General features: G+C 35.7%; 3 protein-coding genes across 4 annotated transcripts; 1 reads left to right on the forward strand and 2 right to left on the reverse strand.

The window, feature by feature from the left end:
* Positions 1–3,112: 3,112 nt before the first annotated feature.
* LOC106418552 (7-dehydrocholesterol reductase) lies at positions 3,113–7,060 on the reverse strand. Of its 2 annotated transcripts, XM_022698408.2 has the most exons (14): positions 6,812–7,060; positions 6,308–6,530; positions 6,160–6,215; positions 5,962–6,064; positions 5,791–5,856; positions 5,296–5,409; positions 5,057–5,183; positions 4,840–4,940; positions 4,374–4,499; positions 4,205–4,269; positions 4,035–4,116; positions 3,862–3,944; positions 3,699–3,775; positions 3,113–3,363 (listed from the first exon to the last, which is right to left on the reverse strand). In XM_022698408.2, exons 1-13 carry the CDS (start codon positions 6,895–6,897, stop codon positions 3,709–3,711), a joined length of 1,299 nt encoding a protein of 432 aa, XP_022554129.1. In that variant the 5' UTR covers positions 6,898–7,060; the 3' UTR covers positions 3,113–3,363; positions 3,699–3,708. The 2 variants fall into 2 exon arrangements, with proteins under 2 accessions (XP_022554129.1, XP_013714731.1); XM_013859277.3 differs by lacking the exon at positions 3,113–3,363 and having other exon boundaries at positions 3,545–3,775.
* A 2,505-nt stretch (positions 7,061–9,565) lies between these two features.
* LOC106383230 lies at positions 9,566–10,597 on the forward strand. Its single transcript, XM_048749971.1, has one exon. It carries the CDS (start codon positions 9,566–9,568, stop codon positions 10,595–10,597), a length of 1,032 nt encoding a protein of 343 aa, XP_048605928.1.
* Positions 10,598–11,965: 1,368 nt separating this feature from the next.
* On the reverse strand, positions 11,966–13,617 carry LOC106414336 (uncharacterized protein At3g43530-like). The gene is made up of 5 exons (XM_048749972.1): positions 13,565–13,617; positions 13,414–13,495; positions 12,734–13,248; positions 12,305–12,422; positions 11,966–12,223 (listed from the first exon to the last, which is right to left on the reverse strand). Exons 1-5 carry the CDS (start codon positions 13,615–13,617, stop codon positions 11,966–11,968), a joined length of 1,026 nt encoding a protein of 341 aa, XP_048605929.1.
* Between the last annotated feature and the right edge of the window lie 7,188 nt (positions 13,618–20,805).

Raw genomic sequence — 20,805 nt, forward strand, 5'->3', positions numbered from 1 at the left:
CCACATTAGGCAATTCCATAATCTTTATTTAAGGAAATAATAAATGACATTAATAATGAATTTATGGTTAGTTTAATAAAAAGCTTATTATATAATTAGAAGGACAAACCTATTTCTCTAATAATTCTAAAAATCATCGTAGTGATGACATATGACTACAAAAAGAAGTTGTAATGTTTCACAAATAATATATAGGGGATAGAGTTATTATTGGGTTCACCCTAGAGGGTGAAATCAATAGAAATCTAGGGTGAAATCAATAAAAATCTATTATTTCATATTAAGTATTTGTTTAAAAAATATTATGTTATATTATATTTTTAAAATAAAAAAAATAAAAATAAATAATAGTTTCAAAAAAAAAATTAACACCGTCAACTAAACTCTAAACCATAAATTTTAAACCCTAAATCTTTGGGTAAATCCTAAACCCTTGGATAAATCTTAAATCCAAAATCAAAAACACTAAATACTAAATCTTAAACTCTAAACACTAAACTCTAAATATTAAACCTTAAATAATAACCACTAAACTCAAAATCCTTGGATAAACCATAAATCCTAGGGTTTAGGATTTATCCAAGGGTTTGAAGGTTATGATTAAGAGTTTAGTATTTTTAAGATTTAGTGTTTAGTATTTTTGATTTAGGGTTTAGGATTTATCAAAGGGTTTATGGCTTACCCAAGGGTTTAGAATTTACCAAAGGGTTTAGGGTTTAGAATTTAGAGTTTAGTGTTTTGGTGACGGCGTTAAATTTTTTTTAAGAAAATTCTTTTATTTTGGAATTAGTATTATTTTTTATTTATTTTCAATACATAATATATTTGACAATATTTTTTTTATTTTCTATAAGATATTGAGTATGAAATAACAAATTTCTATTGATTGGTAAACCCCGATGAACCCAAGAATAACTCTAAATATAAATACTCCCTCTGTTTCAAAATACATGAAGTTTTATGATTGTGCACAACTATTAAAAAATTTATTTTTTATCTTAAAAGTATCATTAAAATATAAATTAAAAGTTATTTACTAAACATACTGCACAATATCATTAGTTACACAGTTTTTGATAAAGTTAAAAAGTGCATTGATATTTGAAAACATCATCTATTTTGAAACATCAAAAACTCCCTTAAACATCATTTATTTAGAAATGGAGGGAGTATTAAAAATGTAATTAGTTACACAATTTTTTACAAAAGTAAAATTACCTAGATATGTAAAAACACCATCCCTTATATATTAAAAGAGAAGCATTATAATAAATGCATTCACACTATATTAGACATGTGGCATCTTCACAATAATTTGATAATAAATATGCTAACGCGTTCACACTATATTCATAAATGTGTTCATACTATGTATTTTGCGATTTTTTTAATATAAAACTCACATACATGGTTCTAATAAAATCTGGATTTTTCGGTTCGAATAAAAATAGATAACGAATCAAAAGCCAAACTATATAAATATATATTATTTTTTATTGTTTACGGATAAAGTTGAGCAAAATATTCATAAATTTTGATTGAATTCGTTATCCGTTTTGATTTGAACCAAAAAATCAGGATATCCGTAACTCTTCGAAACAAATCAAATACTAAAATACAATATCCAAAAAAGAAGCAAATCACAAATACCAATATTTTTAGGAACATATATCTAATTCGATCTGTTATATGCATATATATATACATATATGTAAAGAATTATATATATATATATGTTATATATATATTATACTTATATCAGTTTCACAATATTTTTACGAATTAAATTTATTATATTAGGTACTGGAATTTAAAAACATAAATAATGTTTTATTTTTGTAATAAATTGTTATTATTAAAATTTTCAATTATTTTTAAAATTTTATTTTATTTACGGATCAAATCAGATATTCTTTAAAATTCTAAAACATTTTGGATATCCGACTCACCGAATATCTAGGTGGCTAAAGATCGAATCAACACGAAATGCTTCCAAATATCCAGATATTCGATCTGTGCCCACCCCTATTTACGGATACAATTTTATTTTTTTTTATATGAAAAATGACTAATGTCAAGGCCCTTTTTATTTTAAATTAATTTTAATTTATCTTTCATGTATTATTTTGAACAAAAATGTCATTTAATATTAATTAACAATATCTTTATATATTTGTCAACTATTTTATATACTTTTTACATACACATACATGTGCACCTTGATGTGAGCACCTAGTAACTAAGTATTCACCACAACTGAAGTATCTAATTTTTTTTGAAAGTTGAAATATTTTTTCTTAATGCTTCTTTCACTACCGACCAAATTTTAGCGAAATGATTTGTCTTAATAATTTTCTTTTCTTTTTCTTAAACTATTATCTGTTTAGAAACTATAATACGAAGTTCGACATGATGACTATGTAAAATTCATAACATGAAAATAAACAAATAATACTAATTTTTGGTTTTTACCAGAAAAAACAAAAAAAATCAACATTTTAACCGAATAAACTAAAATAAATATTAATTTAAAATAATAGTTATATTTTAGAAGATTAAAAACCAAAAAAAAACTTAAAACCGAACCAATATCCAGACTAAACAGATTTAATGTCTTTTTATTAAAAATAATGAAACTAATGATCACATCCCGCGTCTTGCGCGGATTATTACCTAGTCTATTATTATGAGAAGACGAAAATCACCTAAAACATCATTATACCGAAGTGGAGGGAGTATAATTTAAACAGAAAGCCAGAGAATGGTATTTTAAAGAGTTCGGACTTGTAAGTTCTCTTAATATTCATATATAAATCGCCATTTGGTGAATCTGTGTTACAACTAGAATTGTGTGGATTCAAATCAAACATCAATTACATGAGTTGTCAAATTAGTTGGGAGCCCTGTTCTAAAAATCAGTCGCCTAGCCGCCTAGGCGGCCGTCTGGGCGCTACGCGTCACTCTTCCGCTCCGATTTATGCCAAATCGGTTAAAAAAATCGGATATCTGATTTTCTCCGCCTAGACTAGCGCTTAGGCGGCCACCTAATCTATTTTTTATTATTATTATTTATTTTTAATAATATTTTTATAAATATCATTTATATTCATAATTTTGATGAAAATTACACTATATTAAGTTTATATATTCTATTTGTGTGTTTTATACAATTTTAAACATGAAAATGTATTAATGTTATACACAATTAAAAATTAACTTGTTTTATAACATAGTAAACAGTCTAAAAATTCCGCCCCGCGTAATTTTTGATTAATCTCCAATTTTCTCTTTAGACGCTAGGCCCAACCCGACCGCCCGACTAGCGCGTTCCTGAACAGGGGTTGGGAGAGGTCTGCCACATAACTGCAAATACAAATATCATAAAATCTCTGGGACTTAGTTAACAGAGTATTGGTCTAGATTGTCAATAGGGGTAGAAATACATACTGTCACACAGTTGAACTGGTATAGTTAATATTTTATAACTTATTTTATGCATTAAAAGGGTCTAATATTAGTAAAATTACTAACTTTAGACTAAATATATCAAAACCCATAGCTAGAAATTCAAACGTAGCTTACAAATCAGCAAAAAAATGTCTACACGCATCAATTTGCTTTTTCTTCATTTTTTGGGTCTTAGGATAGTTCAAACGTTCCATTTAATGAAACAAAGTAGAGAAGAAGAGAACACAAACTTTAATACAATCAATAGATTCCCGGAATGATCCTGTATTTGACTTTCTCGCAGTACAGCTTCCAGTACTTTCCATACCTTAACCAAAAAGAAGCAACAAACCCAAAGTAAGAACAAAGATAATGTGTTAAAGTGGTTATATTAATTCAGATTTGGTGGCTTACTTTGATCGGCATCGGTCATCGTCTCTCTTGGCTCGATCAAAGAGAAGAATGGTGAGGAATATGACGTAGAAGTAAGGCAAGAACTGGTCCAAACAAATATTTATTTAAGTCTTAAAATGTAGCTCTTGCAACAAAAGCTTATAACAAACCAAAGAGATGGAGAAAGCATTTACGTTATTAAAGAGAGCCGGTACGGTCCAGAAGAAAGCACTTGAGATCTCAGGAACATAATGGAAATGACGAGCCAATCCCCACCTGCACCATAAAAAAAAAAACATGTTGTTGTGATGGGCAACATGTAAAACTAATTGTAGTGATAGCATAAAGTAGAGAATAAACTCACCATCCAGAGGTTAAGAGAAGACTGGTTTTAGTTTCACCAGCTGTTGTCGTATATGTCGCCACAATCTGCAACAAACCACGAGACCAATAACTGTTCATACTCATAGTAATGTTTAGAATTTGAAAAGGGGGAATTAGCTTAACTTCACCCAGTGTACTGTGATCATTACCTTTGATGGGGCTTTGCCCCAAACCGAGCATTTACCGTTTGTCCTCCTGAACTCTTGCCTTTGTCTATCGCAGTCATAGTTTATGTAAATGCAAAGACATCCCGCCACCAAAATGTATATAGCCAACTGCAGACAAAGGAAGGATATTATAAAGTTTTAAGAGATAGAAATAGAACTGTCCCATGTTCTCATGAAGGTAGTTGTGCTACTACTGTGCTTACATAGACTGATATCTGACGACTAGAATCATGAGCCATAATAAGAAACGATTCAAACATATGTTAAACGTTCTATACTATAACTCTAAGTAATGAACAATACTTTAGGAAACCAGATTCTGGTACTGTGACATTAAGCTTAACCTTTCTTGTTGTATCTTTAAGGTTCTTCATTTGATTGACACACAAGGGTATTTATCATGTATCGCATCCTCTATATTGGATAATAAAAGTTTTATTTCTTGCACCTGAGTTCCAAGTTGGACTGGGTGGTTCACAAGGTACATGCCTGGAGAGGTATAAATAGAAGGCACCCACACCAGACAACCCCAGCAAATATAGAATCCAGCTGAAAATTAAAAAAAAAATTATAAAGCATGGGAAGAGTTAGCTTTAAGGGCCAAATAGTAAAGCAACTTTTGCTGCTGATGATAATGTAATTTGATATATGTACCACAAGCATACCTCGGTCATGTGCGATGTCCATGGTGTTCCAGTAACCCGCTTCCCACCAGAAAAACTTGGTGACATAGACCAGCATCAGGATGGTGTTCACCAACATTGAATCAGATACTTTCCCGTTTATTTCATACTGGTAAAAAAGTGACCACAAATTGGAAGTGCGGAGACTCACTGATCAAACAAAGATTCAAAGGAACCTCCAGGTTATATCGTAAGAGTGTGAAAATCTATCTAGAAAATACCTGTTTAATGCAGTACGTGACGGCAAGAACAGCCCAAGACATCATACCGAATCTGCAATTAGTAAAAACTTTGATGTCAAAGTTCTTACCAATTCGAGGGTACAACTCCATGCCCTGCAAATCAGGACGAAAAGATACAGTGAGCATAGGAATGCTGCAAGTTGCATGTGTTAATGATAAGCTGGACGCAAAGAGTGAGATACGACTATGATTAATAACACTATTGGATACACTATTCTTTTCCTTCACCTTCTGATATTTAAGACCATATTCATACCAAACTAGTTTGTGTTAAGTCAATTAGATGAAGAAATGCTACTAAGAAGACACTGACTTGACTAACTGTGGAATTTCACGAAGTCATGACCTCCTACTGTCTAGAAAAAGCAAGATATTCATGAGTATATGACTAACATTGGCAATACGTTAGATCTTTAAGTAATCCCAACCAGTAGTCTCAGAAGAATAAGAATTTGGTGAGCAGAAATAACTCACCCAATAGAAGTCGATAATCAGGTTACCACATGAACCAGAATCACTTGATGAAGGTGCAACATGACCCTTGTACAAGACAAAAAGACAAGCTTTAGAACCATAAAAAGCGAAATTTTACACTGAAAAAGAAAAGCAACACAATACACCATCATGGCATAGAGACACACTTACCTTAATGTATAACAAAACACAGAACACAAGGCTTCCAAATATTAGCGCCGAAAATATTTCCCCCAAATGATCATAGACAATTGCTGGGTTGAATATCCCAAACCTGAATAGCAAAAAAAAGAACTCAAATCATACACTTGAACCAAACTGAAGTTACCTTGTAAACATTTCATTCGAAAAGAAATGAACTTTGCTTACCACCAAAGACCAAGATAGGTGGCTAGTGTCACAAAATAGGCAGCCATACCATTGGCCTGCAGCAAGAAACAGTTGTTTTGTTTTTGTTTTGTTAGCATCAACTTCCAACACCCAAAGTCCATCTGAATACTTAAGTTTGTCATAATACCTTGTAAACCGGCCGGTTCCCCGTAGGAGAAATGGGACCTTCAACTCTTTTACCAGGGAGTAGCAGCTGAAGAGCAGCCTCAAATGCTCCGTAGCAAAAGATGATCTTCCAAGCGATGGCGGTGGGTCTTGGCCATATGTTGATGAGCCCTTGAACTCCATTCTCCCACAAGAAGCTACCGGTCTGAACAACAGAACCATCCTGATGAACCATCGTGTACCATCTGCATTAAATAACAGAGATGTAAATATTACGTTTCAAGAAGTCAAACTCAACTCTACAAATCAGAAATAATATATAAAAATGGCCATAAATTTATTAGGAAACAAAAGAACATTGTATGGTATGGACCAACAAATCGACACTCGTTGCTTAATCACAATCTCAGTCAATAACAACCAATCACATATAATGTCTAATGTAAAACGATTTGAAGATCTAAGCTATGGACTAAGGAGGATCACAGATCGTGCGAGCCGATCTGATGAAGAAATGAGGGCTTACAGGAGGATGACGAAAGGTGGACAGAAAGCGAGTAGCGACAGCATCGATGCGTAAGTCACGATCGGAGAATGCACAGTCGCCGCCATCTTCTTCTTCTCTCTCGGCCGAGAAAAAAACTTTGAATCTGATGTGTGTTGTTGACTCAACGCAACGACTTGTGCGAAGTTAACGAGGGATTGGATAGAGAGAGACGATCAACCAACAACAGTGAGTGATGGAAAAATGTTGTAAAATAATCCACGTGTCATTTCCTCTTCAAATGTTTTTTTTTTTTTTAAGATTCCACTCTGTCCCTCGTACTTTTTTTATTATGCCGGGGCCATATAAGTAAAGTAATATATATTCACCCACCTGCAAATTTTGTATTCTCATTATCACACTTCTTTTCTAACTACCTTATCATATTTCCATTCTATTTTTTACCCTAAACTATTATATTATTATCTTTATCTCGCAGGCCCCATGTGTTATTTCTAATTTTAAAATTAAAAAGCCGACCTCTCAACCTTCATAAAACCCATAATTTATTGGACACCTAACAGGCGAACTCACACTCCATCTACCTCTCTCTTTCCCACAGCTGTCCATCTTGTTCTCTTTTCTCGCATCTTGCTCCCTTTTTTCCAACCACCTACGAATCATTTTTCCCCTTCAAGCTCCATTGACCTTTTTTAAAGGTTTTTTTGGCGAAAATTGATACGTTTTTTCATGAAATTTTCATAATAATATACTACTTATGTTCTATGTGTTATGAGTAACGAAAAAAATAAAAAACTTACCTGTAAAGATCGTGAAAGTTTTCAAAGAAATATGAAAGTAAAATTTGAAGAAGAATCTCCTTTTTAACACGATTTTGATAGAAAAAAAACATAAAAAAGGTGTTAGACGATATTGTGGGTTTTGTAAGACGTTATTTGTTGATTAAACAGACTTAAACCGATGAAAAATTAAAATTTTAGGTATATTGGTATAAAAATGAAGTTACAGGACTATTTTGTATATTTATGCTAATTTTTCATTGTTTTAAATCAAAATAATACATTTTAATATTGGTAGATGATATTGTGGGTTGTATAATACCCTTTTGGTCAGTCAAAAGGGTTAAATCAACAAAAGTGAAAATTTATAGAAACTACTGGAATTACTAGTACTACTAAGGTAAAACATGTATTACTTGTATTACTAAATTGAATATGTACCAAAGATCTTGGACAACTTAGATTCTTTAAACGGTTAACTAATCATAATTTTTGTTTCAGGTAATCTATGGCCTCTCCTATTACAATCATATGTTTTGATTACGGAGGAAGTTACATCAAAGATGGGGGTGAGAGAAGATGGATCTCGGAAGAAGATGAAATTCACACTCTAGTGATGAAGACAACTGTGGAAGAGATTACGTATTCTGAATTGGTTGAGAGTATATTCAGAAAGATTAAGGAAAATGGAGATGGGATGGTGAAGATTAGGTACTTTCCAATGGTATTGTATTTGAACAAGCCATCATATATTTGGTGTGATGAAGACGTTTTGGGCTATCTCATGCAAGTAAATCATGATAAATGTAGAAGTGTTTTACATGTGGAGATCAGCAGCGACATGGATGATACATATGGCTATCTCATACATATTCACTTTCAGGAGATGATGATGAAACTGATGATAGCTATGTTGGTCTTTTTGATGGAGATGATGATGAAACTGATGATAGCTATGTTGGTCTTTCTGATGGGACCGAGGAAGATGTAACTGAACAAGATGGAACTGAGCAAGATGGAACTGATCAGGATCATGAGATGGATGGCATGGTCGCGCTTTACACAGCCGAACAACATGAAGACATTGAGATGCATGAAAATTTAGAGCATGGGTATGAAGGAACAAAAGTAAGAGTGGAAGTTGAAGCTGCAACAGCAGGAGTTGAAGCTGCAAGAGGAGTAGTTGAAGCCACGACAGCAGTAGAAGAAGAATGGGATGATGGTCTCGATTTGGTTAAGGGTCAAGAATTCAGAACTAAGGTAGCCATGCAAGTTCTAGTTCAGAGGGGTGCACATAAGAATGGTTTTGAGTATGAAACAACTAAGTCTGATACTGTGAGATTTGTGGCAAAATGTCGAGGAGCCAAAGAAGGTTGCAAGTGGTATTTGCGTGTAGCAAAGCTTAAGAATTCAGATCTTTGGACGGTTAGAACTTACAACAAGTCTCATACATGCTCAGTAGTAACTACAAGTACCCTTAGAAATAGAAGGAGAGGCACACCACAGGTTGTCGCATCTGTTTTGAGTGAAGAATATCCCGGTAGATATGACACACCAACACCAAATGATCTGATCAGTATGGTTACCCACAAGGTTGGTGTTGATGTGTCATACGCCACAGCATGGAGAGGAAAAAGGATGGCTGCTAATGAATTCCGAGGTACTCCGGAAGAGATTTTTCTATGATACACTCGTATATGTACATGCTTAAGTTGAAGAATCATGACTCAGTAAGTTATGTTGAAGTGGATGCGGCGAAAAGATTTAAGTATCTATTTTTCGCATTTGGAGCTTCCATAGAAGGGTTCGCAGCGATGAGGAAAGTTATCATTGTGGATGGAACACATCTTAAGCATGTTTATGGTGGAGTTCTGCTTGTTGTGACGGCTCAAGATCATGATCGTCACCACTTCCTGATCGTCACCACTACCCTATCGCATTTGGTGTAGTTGATGGTGAAAAAGACGAAAGCTGGACGTGGTTTATGAATAAGCTGATGTCAGTGATATCAGATGAAGGCGAATTGGTGTTTCTTTCGGATATAAATGGAAGCTTAATCAAGTCAATACGTGAGGTGTTCCCAACGGCCGCACATGAGTATTGTATCTGGCATTTGTCTCAAAATGTCAAAGGACATGTTTTCAACAACAGAGACGCTTGTGCAAGCAAGTTTATAGAGTGTGCACATGCTTATACAATGGTTGAGTTCGATAATCTCTATGAGGGCTTTTCCAGAAGGTATCCTTCTGCTGCGGCATATCTGGAGAAAAGTGATGAAGTGAGAAAATGGGCAATATGTTACTTTGAAGGAGACATATACAATGTTAACACAACCAATACAGCAGAATCCATTAATGGTGTTCTTCGGGAAGCGAGGAAATTCTTCTTGCTACCGATGATTGATGTTATCATCAAGAAAATTGCTGAATGGTTTAACAAACATAGGAAGAAGGCAGCTGAAATACCAGTCACAAAGAAGCTTGTGCCAACAGTGGAAAAGGAGTTGTTAAAAAGATGTTTGGAAGCGAGGTGTTTAGATGTTGTTGAGATAAACAACTTCCACTTTGAGTACAATGTCAATGGTAGTGACGGAAAGATTTATACGGTTGATTTGGCAAGAAAAATGTGCACCTGCATGTGTTTTGATATAGACAAAATCCCATGTGTTCATGCTGCAGCTGCTGCCAAGTTCTTGAGCGTAGGAAGAGATCTTCATCTACAAGATTACTGTTCGAAATACTATTTGGTGGAGTTGTGGGCATTGGCATACTGTAGGATGATTTATCATGTTCCTCATATGTCTGAATGGGTCATACCAGATGAGATTCGATCACTTAAAGTTCTTCCCCCGATATATGAAAAAAAGAAAGGACCCACTAAAAAGCAAAAGTTTCCATCTTCCGGAGAATCTCATGGACGAAGAAGAGGACGAGGACGAGGAAGGGAAAGAGGCAGGGGCAGGGGAAGGAGAGGCGGACGTTTGTATGAGTATTTTGAATGTGGAAGTACTTCTGCAACCACCGAGTAACATGGGACTCTTGTGCTTTGAACTAGTAGGTAACGCTGAACTACTAGGTACTACTATGTAATACTATGTGTAATGTGAACTACTAGGTACTTCTATTGATTACTATGTGTAATATGAATTACTAGGTACTTTTGTGGACTACTATGTGTAATATGTACTACTAGGTACTACTTTGTACTACCTAGTAACTACCTTAAAATACCTTGAATTACTATGTATTATGCATGTTTCTAAGAACCTTTATTTTCGTCTTATTATTTATTTTTAGAAGACGTATCTCATATATTACGTGATAATATGTTCATATATGTGTTTATTTGCCAAATTCGATATAAAATACTCTTAAATTCTCAAATTGGTAGAAAACTTCTCATTTTCATAGAAAACATCATTCACTTCTATACTAATGTCTTGATGGGAAGTCCATAATGGGGTGAATTTCAGAAAGTACATAATTTCTGAATTTTTTTTCTGTCAATGTGTTATATACACGGTAAGAATCCACCTTTTTTTCTCTTTCTCAGTCTGCTCAGGTTCTTCTTCAACCTCTTTCCCTTCATCTAGCTCTGCCTCTTTCTCCTCAGGTTCTTCTTCAACCTCTTTACCTTCATTAAGCTCTTCTTCACTCTCGTTTTGAACCTCTTCTTCAACTTCAGCTAGATGTTCAGTTTCAACATTTTCTTCACCCTCTTCTTCAACCTCTTTTTGAACCTCTTCTTCAACTTCAAGAGGAGGTTCAGTTTCAGCAGTGTTTTCACCCTCTTTTTCAACCTCTTCTTCACCTTTTTCTTCATCATCTTCAGCTTGAGTCTGAGCAGCTCCACCTTCTTTATTTTCAGCCTCAACTTCTTGTTCTTTTTCTTCCTCAGCTTCTTTATCTTTTTCAACCTGAACTTCTGGTTCTTTCTCTTCCTCAGAACTTGTATTTTCCTTCTGAGCCTCTTCTTCACCATCTTTCTTTTTTTTCTCGATCTCAGCCTCCTATTTTTCCTCCTCTTTATCAGTCTCTTCAGTTTTCTGACCATCTGGTTCTTCTACCATTTCTGCATCTACAAAACGTCCTCTATCCCAGTCAAAATCCATGTTTTGGTAGTCAAAACCCTCACCGTTCTCGTTCTCCTTCCTCTTCATCTCTTTCTCAAGCGCATCAATCCTCTCTACCATCGCCTTTTGCTTCCTGCCATTCTTTTTCAAATGATATTGGCAATTTTTCAATGTCCTCAAGCCTCTTCTCCATTGCCTTCATCCTCTTACTCCTCCTTTTTAAAACGACTTGGCTCTTTTCCATGACATAGAGCCTCTTGTTCATTGTCTCCACCTTCACACTCACTTCACTCAAACATGTCATCAACCTATCTTCAATCCCTTTTAAACGTCCTCCAAACTTGCATTAGAGGAGGATGCTTCTTCATTCACCTTCCTTTTGTCTTTCTTCGTAGGAAATTTCCTTGCAGCCACATCTAACTCATAGAGATCTTTCCACCAGATAGGCTTCTCCTTAACAGTAAGCCATGAGCTCCACAAATTACTTGGTCCATCTTCATTTTCATAGTCTGGCTCGTCCTCCATTATACCCGCCATGAGAGTTTCTTCATCAATAGTAGGAGCCAAAACACTTTTAATCACCTGAAAATAGAACAAAAAAACGTTTATTATATCCCACTCACTTAATAAAACCAAAAATCCAAAACAATATCAAACACATACCTTCGTTTTTCCAAGTGCATTGTACAAATCCTCAAGTGGATAACCCTTCATGCTGTTACTTTGGAACCACCACTTGCACATCCTTGGACAGTTAGCAAGACAACCGGCTACATGTTCTCTGAATTAAGCATTCAGAGCTGGAATACACTCAAATGCCAGCATCTACAAATATAATTTTTTTTAAATAAAGCAATCATACAAACAAGAATATGCCAAAACAAAACTCATATAAAGAAGTGAAGTTTACCGCCAAAGGAAGTATAAAGCCAGGAAAGTTGATATTCTTCTTAGCTTTCCCATTGAGACACTTCATCAAGCGATTAATGGACCAGATATTATCATCAAACGTCAAGCGACCCCAAGGAAAGGTTTTGCAATCCTCCACATCGTTGACGATTCTTAGAATGAAAGTCAAAGGGGTCATTATACCTTCCCCTCCCTCTGATAACAGTGCCCAAGAAGTAGAGCACCACCATCCTGAGTCGATCCCCACACGCTCTCATGCTCAACAGCTTCTCTTCAACAGATTTCATGGTTATCGCTTTGTGTGACACAAAATGCCTATCTACAAACTCATAGCTCCCCAACTCCTCGTACTTATCCGGGTATCCACTGCAGTTCAAACCTGAGATGAGTGCATGCTCTCTGATGGAATACCGGATGGGCACACCATTAACCGCAAACCAAGATGTGTCCTCTCCCTCTACTAAGGGAATGGTTCGCAATAGAAGCATCCACACACCCAGCAGCTTCAAGTATGGTTCATCGGGCATGTGGAAAATATGACAAAACTGAGGGTGGTTCTCGAACCACTTCAACTCATGCTTAAGCGTCTTGATGGTAGCCACTGTGTTACTCACATAGCACTTGCTCTGTATCTTGCATGTCTTGGTGAACTCGGTGTTCTTGAAGTATAGCACATCAGGTGGCAATGGTTGGCATTCCTGAAAACCATATAAAATTATATTAACATTTTATTTATTAATCTGTCCAGAAGGAATAAGGGTCATATAATTTTTTTTCCTAGTAATACTAGTCGCATCAGTAATACACCAACAATAGCAAAAAAATTTAACTAAAACGAGAGAAATAATTTTGGGAATGAGTACCTGAGATGTCGCTGACAGATGATCAGTCTCATTCTCCTGTGCAGGATGATCAGTCTCGTTTCCATGTGCTGACAAATCATCCCTATCATTTCTAGTTGAAAGCTCTTCTACATGTTGTTATTCTACACGAGCAATGTTTCTTTTTGTAGACTTTCCTTTCTTCTGCTTAGTATTTTTCTTTCCTCCACGTTTTGGTCTTGTCATTATCTCGATCTTCTGGATATCCTGTAACAAAAAACATTCAATCATAATTGAAACTGAAACCGGCTTTCAATCTGCATATGTTCACTTATCCAACATTCAATTTAGTATCATTACATTCCAAAGTTTCACACAAACAATTACATAAACACTAATACTAATAAGAACTATAACCAAATCGCTTTCAATCAACATAGATAAATCTGTTCCCTTTCAAACCCTATTTCTATAAAGATCCACATTGCTTCCCTTTCAAATCGCTTCTATTTTTCCATTCCAATAATCATTTAACCATTCACACACAAATTTCTACCAATTATTTTTGAACCCACATTACAAATGAACATAGAACTCAAAAGAAAGAGGATGAAAGAAAAAACTTACCCAGATTTTCGAAAATGAGGAAGATGGAACCGAAGGCTTCTGTTGAAGGAGACACACGAAATTGAAAGCTTCTGTAAGAGAGAGGTGATTCGTCGCACTTGATTTCAGATTGATTTCGAACAAGGAGAAGAAGAATAGGTGATTTCGTCGATTAGGGTTTGCGCCAAAAGGAAAAGGGATAAAGTGGTGTCGGGGTGGTCGGGGTGGTCGGGACGCAAGTTCTAAGGGGAAGAGGAGAGAAGAAAAGACTCTGATTAGGTTAGAGGGTTAGCTTAGGTTTAATTGTAGTTTTGTAAGTTTATTAAGGGTAATTTAGTATTTACTGACATTTTTGTAATTAAAATAAATAGAAAATTAAATGATTTATTAGGTGGAGTAAATAAGCATAAACGATAGAGTTACTATGACAAATAAGAATAAAGTCCGCCATATAAATGGTATCTGGACCGAAACTTCCAGATTAGATTTAGATTTTAAGGTTCTGAATCGAACCGAACCAAACCGAATCGAACCCGATTCGAATTTGGGACCTTTTTCCGATTCCAATCCTTCTTCTCTCTCAAAGCTCAACGATCTTCGTCAACACTATAGCGATGAACCAAATCAATTCTCAAACACTCTGATTCGCAAGTTAGTTGGTTGTGCCACTTGTCGCTTGGGCTTTGCTTCTCTTGGAGAGCAAGACAGCTTTCTCTTGTAACTCCTCTGTTATTGATAGGAAAGTGACTGCTTCTTATCAACATGTGATACTAAGTCAATGTGTTTATATGATAACAACAAAGTCTTAATGTATTAACAGGCTGTAGCATTCTTGGGGGTTTACTAGTTTACAAGTTCTACGGTGAAGAACTACGTGAAATGTTTGGTTATGAGGAACATCCCTATGGTTAGCTAACACTGTTTCTGTATCGTATCATATCAGGAGTATATAGTGGAAGACCGAGACTGCAAGAATGTTCCTGATCTTGACCAGAGTCATGTAATGGAACGTAGAATGTTGGGACCTTATTGAACATATCTATACCAGAAAAGAACCTGTTGGATCTATTACTCTTCATTTCACCTGTAAATTATACACTTCATTGATTTTTGCAGTTTTTTCTTTGTTTATGTCTTCTGATGAAACTGTGATTTTTGTTCACGCATACGCCTCACACGCAAATTGGTTTACAAAGTAATGTTTTGATAAGCATCTCTTTTTCTTCTTTGTCCAACTCATACGTATAAGCCTAGAACCACCTCCTTGGGGACTGTTTCTGTAACGGCTCGGTTCCTGGCCCAAAAAAAAATTTTCATAAAAGAATGGACTTCTCTACGGCCCATTTGACAAAAACCTAGGGTTCCCTTCATCCTTTCCTATAAAAAGAGACGCAGCCCTTCTTTTCTCTCATTCTGAAACTTGAGCGAAGCTCTGCAGAGATTTAGAGAGACCAGGAAACCCTAGCCGTCAAGCTTCTCTTTTCCTTTTCTCTCTTCTTCTCTCACGCCTCTCTCTCTCTCCCTCTCCTTTCTCTTTCTGTTGAATCTCTTCCTCTCTCCTCGCCGAGAGTCCCCCAAGAGCAAGCCGAGCCGCCGGTGGTGGTGGTGGTCGTCGTCCAAGTGGTGGTGGGGTGATCGTCCGAGTGTGGTGATGGTGGTGGCTGTGTGGTGTTGTGGTGGTGACCAGATCTCGTCTCTCTTGTTTACTTGTTCCAGATCTGTTCAGATCTCATCTCCTTTGTCTTTTGTTCCAGATCCAGATCCAGATCTAGACTAAGGTGGAGTGTCTCGAACCCAACCTTCTTTCATGATTCTGTATACTCCTTTATGTTGGAGTTAGGTTTGATTAGACCCTGATTGGGAGTTAGGTTGATAGGACATGGTATTGCTAGGATGATAGATGAATGGATCATGATGCATAAGAACCCTCATACTAATAAATGGGACTCGATGAACTGAATTGAATGGTTGTGGTGATGATTGATTGGTAGTTGATTCTTGTATGTCTGGATGTGTTGTCCCATGTGTTGTTGTGATTGAAGTTAGGATGCTAGAGAGAAATAAATGCTAGAACGATAGATGAGTAATGATTATAAAAGTTATTGAAGGAGAACTTGAATGCGATGTGTATTGTGTGTGGCACCGATAACGGGTGGCGTCTAGTGAATTGAGTCCAAGTACAAGTATGAATGAATAAGGAAGGTAAATGAGAATGGGAAGGGATAAGTGAAAATGATAAGGAAGTGAAAGGATAAGAAAAAGTATGAGAGAATGATGTTAAGGTTAAGCATGGGTGGGAAAGCATATAGAGGGTCTAAGGAAAGTATGTGGGGTAGTAGTCCACGCTAGGTATCCATAGGAGATGTGGCCAATCCACAAGAATATGGAAGCACCCATAGGAGATGTGGCCAATCCACAAGAATATGGGGTAGAAGCCTAGTTGGGGCTACCCACTGTTGAAAAGGACGAAAAGATGAAAAGGATGTGCATTGTAGGGTTTTTAGCTCATGGTTGGGTAACAGGGAGTTAAAGGTGTCATAGGATCGAGTCGGACTGGTAAGATGAGTCGGTTAAGTCTAGGGTTTGACGTGTGTGGCAATGAGTGAGATCATTGTATTGATTGATCACTAGGTTGTTAGAAATGAATGGAAGTGAATGTGGAAAATCATAGATGACGTTAGGAAATGATAAAATGCATTAACTGATTGTAGTGGCTAGTCAGCCCTAGTTCCCGCATAGAGTAGTATAGAGTGTCATGCGGGCAGGCTGGTCTAGAACCACTTCACTGAGTAACTTGTTGCTCACCCCTCCATTTCCATTTTTTCCCTGTGCACAGGACTGTAAGTAGAAGTATATGGATGTGGGTGTGACGGTATTTCAAAGAAGGTTATGCGCTCGTCTCTCGGGACCAGTAACGGGACACGTAGGGTTGTCTAAATGAGTAGACACGTGTCCATAACGCCCCTTCGATAACCCCAGTCGGACGCCGGGGGATCGGGCTGTTACAGTTTCAACCATCCAGGTCCCAGGATCGCCAACTACACACTATTGAACAACAATAAGGGAGGCAAAGAAGACTTGAAAAAGAATTAAAAAGAAAAAAGAAAAAGATGGGCACACTTGTTTAGTAGTATGAAAATTTAACGTTCCTTGTGATGCACGTCTAAGAAGAGCTTCCCTTGCCTCTACTGCGATGCGATCCCTTGAGGCTGCACCACCAGTTCCTGCTGTCTAGATTCACAACACTTCACGGTCAATAAAAGAAAGACAAAACCAAAACCCCATATTTCGTTTCGTTTGGTGAAGATGTTTGCATCGTCGCTAACTCGCCGCTATGTAAGGATGCAGCAGCAGAACTCGCGCCATTCTCTCGCTCTCTCCTTCTCGCATCATCTCATTTATAATTTTGTCGAAGTGTCGAAAGACAAACGGGAGATAGCAAAAGACTTGAGCCAGTAAAATAGTTGGGCTTCTAGGGGCCCCATTTGTAAATAAATAATGCGTGGGTCTAAATAAGAATGGATTAGTGATCTTTCTTTTCTTTTTTTTTTTTAGATTAGTGATCTTTCTTTTTCTTATTTATTTTGTTTAATTGTTTTAATCCTTATTAATACACCTATCAGACAAAATAAAGAATCATTTTTTGTATGTGAAGAATAAGCGAAAATCAAAATATTCAGTAAGTGTAAAAAGTAAATTACATGCATAACATTAAATGCTATGAAATTATCAGATAACTGTTTTACAAAAAAAAAAAAAAATTATCAGATAACTGAAAGTAAAAACAGCTGATAAAAAAAAACAGTAATCAAAACGACCGGGTAAGAGGAGAGAGCGTTGCGTCAGCGAAGGGTAAGGAGGTGAGCCATGAGTGTCAAGTCACGTGACCACAATCACGTTCGAAATACGAGACCAAAACGCGGATAACCTCTAAAAGAGACGACGTAGACCCAAAGAAAGGTAAATATCAACAAGAAACCTGTGGGTCCTATTGTTGAGTGGCAGTGAGCTGTCAAACTGGGGACGAACTCTTTCCTTTTTTTGTTTGGGGTTAAATGGCAACGTGCGTTTTCATGGGCTCTGACCTCTGTTCGAAACTACGCTAGGCGCTAGTCGGGCGGCACTCCCAGGCCTAGCGAGTTACCAAAAAATCGGGGATTAATCGGGGTATACGCGGAGATTAATTTTAATACGATTTAACATATTTTATGTAGAAACATGATAATAAAGTTTTAATACATCTATAATAATATGTGACAAATGATCAGCTGGGCTTCGTAGTCCAGTTGCTTGGGACGCATAAGTTGTTAAAAGAGATAGAGGGTTCGATACTCCAAGGTACCATTCTTTTTACCTGCACTAATTTGAAAAAAAAAATTAGAACACTTACACCAATGTCCCACATCGGTTAGTCTTAAGCAGAAGCACTCCTCAGAAGTTCTATATATTGACTCGCCTTCTCTTCATAATTCTTCAAGTTGGGCTTTTCAAAAAGCCCAAAGCCCAATAACTCCCAATAACTCGCCAAAAATTTCAAAATTAAGTTTAATAATCGGTTAAAAATCGGTATAATATCCGATTAATCTGATTACGCGGCCGAGTTAATGGGATCCGATTAAGTAAGCCGCTTTGGGCTTATTCGCCTCGGAACCCTAACGTCGAGCGCCTAGGCGGCCGATTATTCGGCTAGGCGCCCGCGTTTTTGAACAGGGGCTCTGACGCTGTTTGCCCCTCACCACTGTTAGATATTTTAATTTCCCAACAATAAAAACATTTTTTGCCTATAAAACAAAATTGATGGAAAAAACGATAATGTAAGACTAAAATGTGCCAGCTTTCATGCTGCTGTTCGCTACACTCATACGGCAAAAGACATTCGATACTATTGAAGTTATTGATCCCTTGCAAAATAAATGTATTGTTTTTTTTTGAGAGAAAAGAAATGTATTGTTTTTTCATAACTTTGTATCTTATTTCAAACTAAAAGTTACCGAAACCAATTATAAAATGAACTTTAAGTGAAATTTTCGACATATTTAACATTATAAAATTGTTGGATTTTACACTCATAAGTTCATTCTCAAAATTAAAATTTTTAATATAAAATAGTACTTTGTATTAAAAAAATTAAATCAAAATAAAAACAATTAATATTATTCCACGATCACTAAAACACTAATAACTTGATAAGAAAACTTAGGTATTGTTTTGTAAAATTTAAATGTAGTTTTAAGTAATTTTTAAAATACTAACTAACGTTTTTAGAATTTCAATTTACAAGTACATTTCAATCGTCACTATGTGCGTTATCTTGTACATTTAATTTAATTTTAATTTTGGGTTGGTTTGGTCATCATTTTATAAAACATTTAATGAAACGTTAGCATGCCTCTGCCGCTTAGCTAACAAATTATGTGAATTAATTTAATCAAAAAAAAAATGTGAATTAATCAATTTAAATAATTAATATTCTCTCCGTTTCTAAATGTAAGTAGTTTTAGCAAAAAGAGTTTGTTTCACAATATAAGTAGTTTACATATTTCAATGTATTTTTTTCATTTATTAGATATTGTGTGGCCAATAAAATAATGTTAGGTTTTTAATAATTGGTTAAATTAATTAGTTAAAAGATACTATATTCTTTTGAATAACAATTTTCTAAATATTCGTATTTTTAAGCAAAATTACTTATAATTAAAAGCAGAGAGAGTAACGGCGGGCAGAAAATAATAATGCAATGCGAAAAACCACATAAATATTTGCCAAGTTGGCTAGCGTAGAGCATGCTAGGAAAAGAAGAAGAGAACGCGAAAATTACAATTCAGACCCGTTACATAACTGGTTACTGGACTAGACTCGGGGCCACACGAGTCGTTATCAGTAATCTGCCAAAGTTCGGATGATTATTTTGCTAATTAATTTATTTGATGGTTAGAGATTTTTCGAATTATAATAATGATTGATCATGAGAGATTCCCAACGGCAGCAAGAAAGTAGCACGCCGTTGAAATAATATTCAAATGAGAGTCTTATTAAATCGACCGGTCAAAGGTCAAACGGGCATTACTCTTTTCACTTTATTTTGTTTAAAAATGATTCAAATGATAGGAAATTTACATGCAAGTAGTTACGTTTGGTATCTTAGAGATTCCCAACGGCAGCAAGAAAGGAGCACGCCGTTGAAATAATATTCAAATGAGAGTCTTATTAAATCAACCGGTCAAAGGTCAAACGGGCATTACTCTTTTCACTTTATTTTGTTTAAAAATGATTCAAATGATAGGAAATTTACATGCAAGTAGTTACGTTTGGTATCTTAAAGTGCGATTAAAGAAAGAACGAAAGAGAGGAGACTGGGTACGACGGTAATATATTGTAGAAATGTGGGTTCAAGAGTAATAAAGATGGTTTGTGTTATTAAACATGTTTCTTTTTTCCTTCTTAACGGTCGTACGTTTATTCACTTTTAGTTACCACAACGAAAATAACTCTTATATATATTTTTAAAAAATAATAAACGTGAAATTTCCTTTTTGTCATTGAAAGATAACAAGGTTGATAAAGAAGTGCAAGTTAACTAAAATTAAAGACATAACTTTTTTTTTAAAGGCTTTCATATTAAATATTTTTGGTTTTTTTTTTTCAAACATACAACAACTGTAAATTAAATAAAACTAAAAAAAAAACTTAAGAAATGAAAAGAACCAAACCAGCGCACAAACCGAGAGTAGACCTAGAAACCCTAATTAGCCGCAAGGAGAGCAAGAGAGATGACGGCCGCCACCGAATTGAATTCGCCAGAACCTTCCTCCGAGGAGGCGCCACGTC

The sequence above is a fragment of the Brassica napus genome, chromosome C3 (assembly GCF_020379485.1).
Source record: "Brassica napus cultivar Da-Ae chromosome C3, Da-Ae, whole genome shotgun sequence".
Lineage (NCBI taxonomy): Eukaryota > Viridiplantae > Streptophyta > Magnoliopsida > Brassicales > Brassicaceae > Brassica > Brassica napus.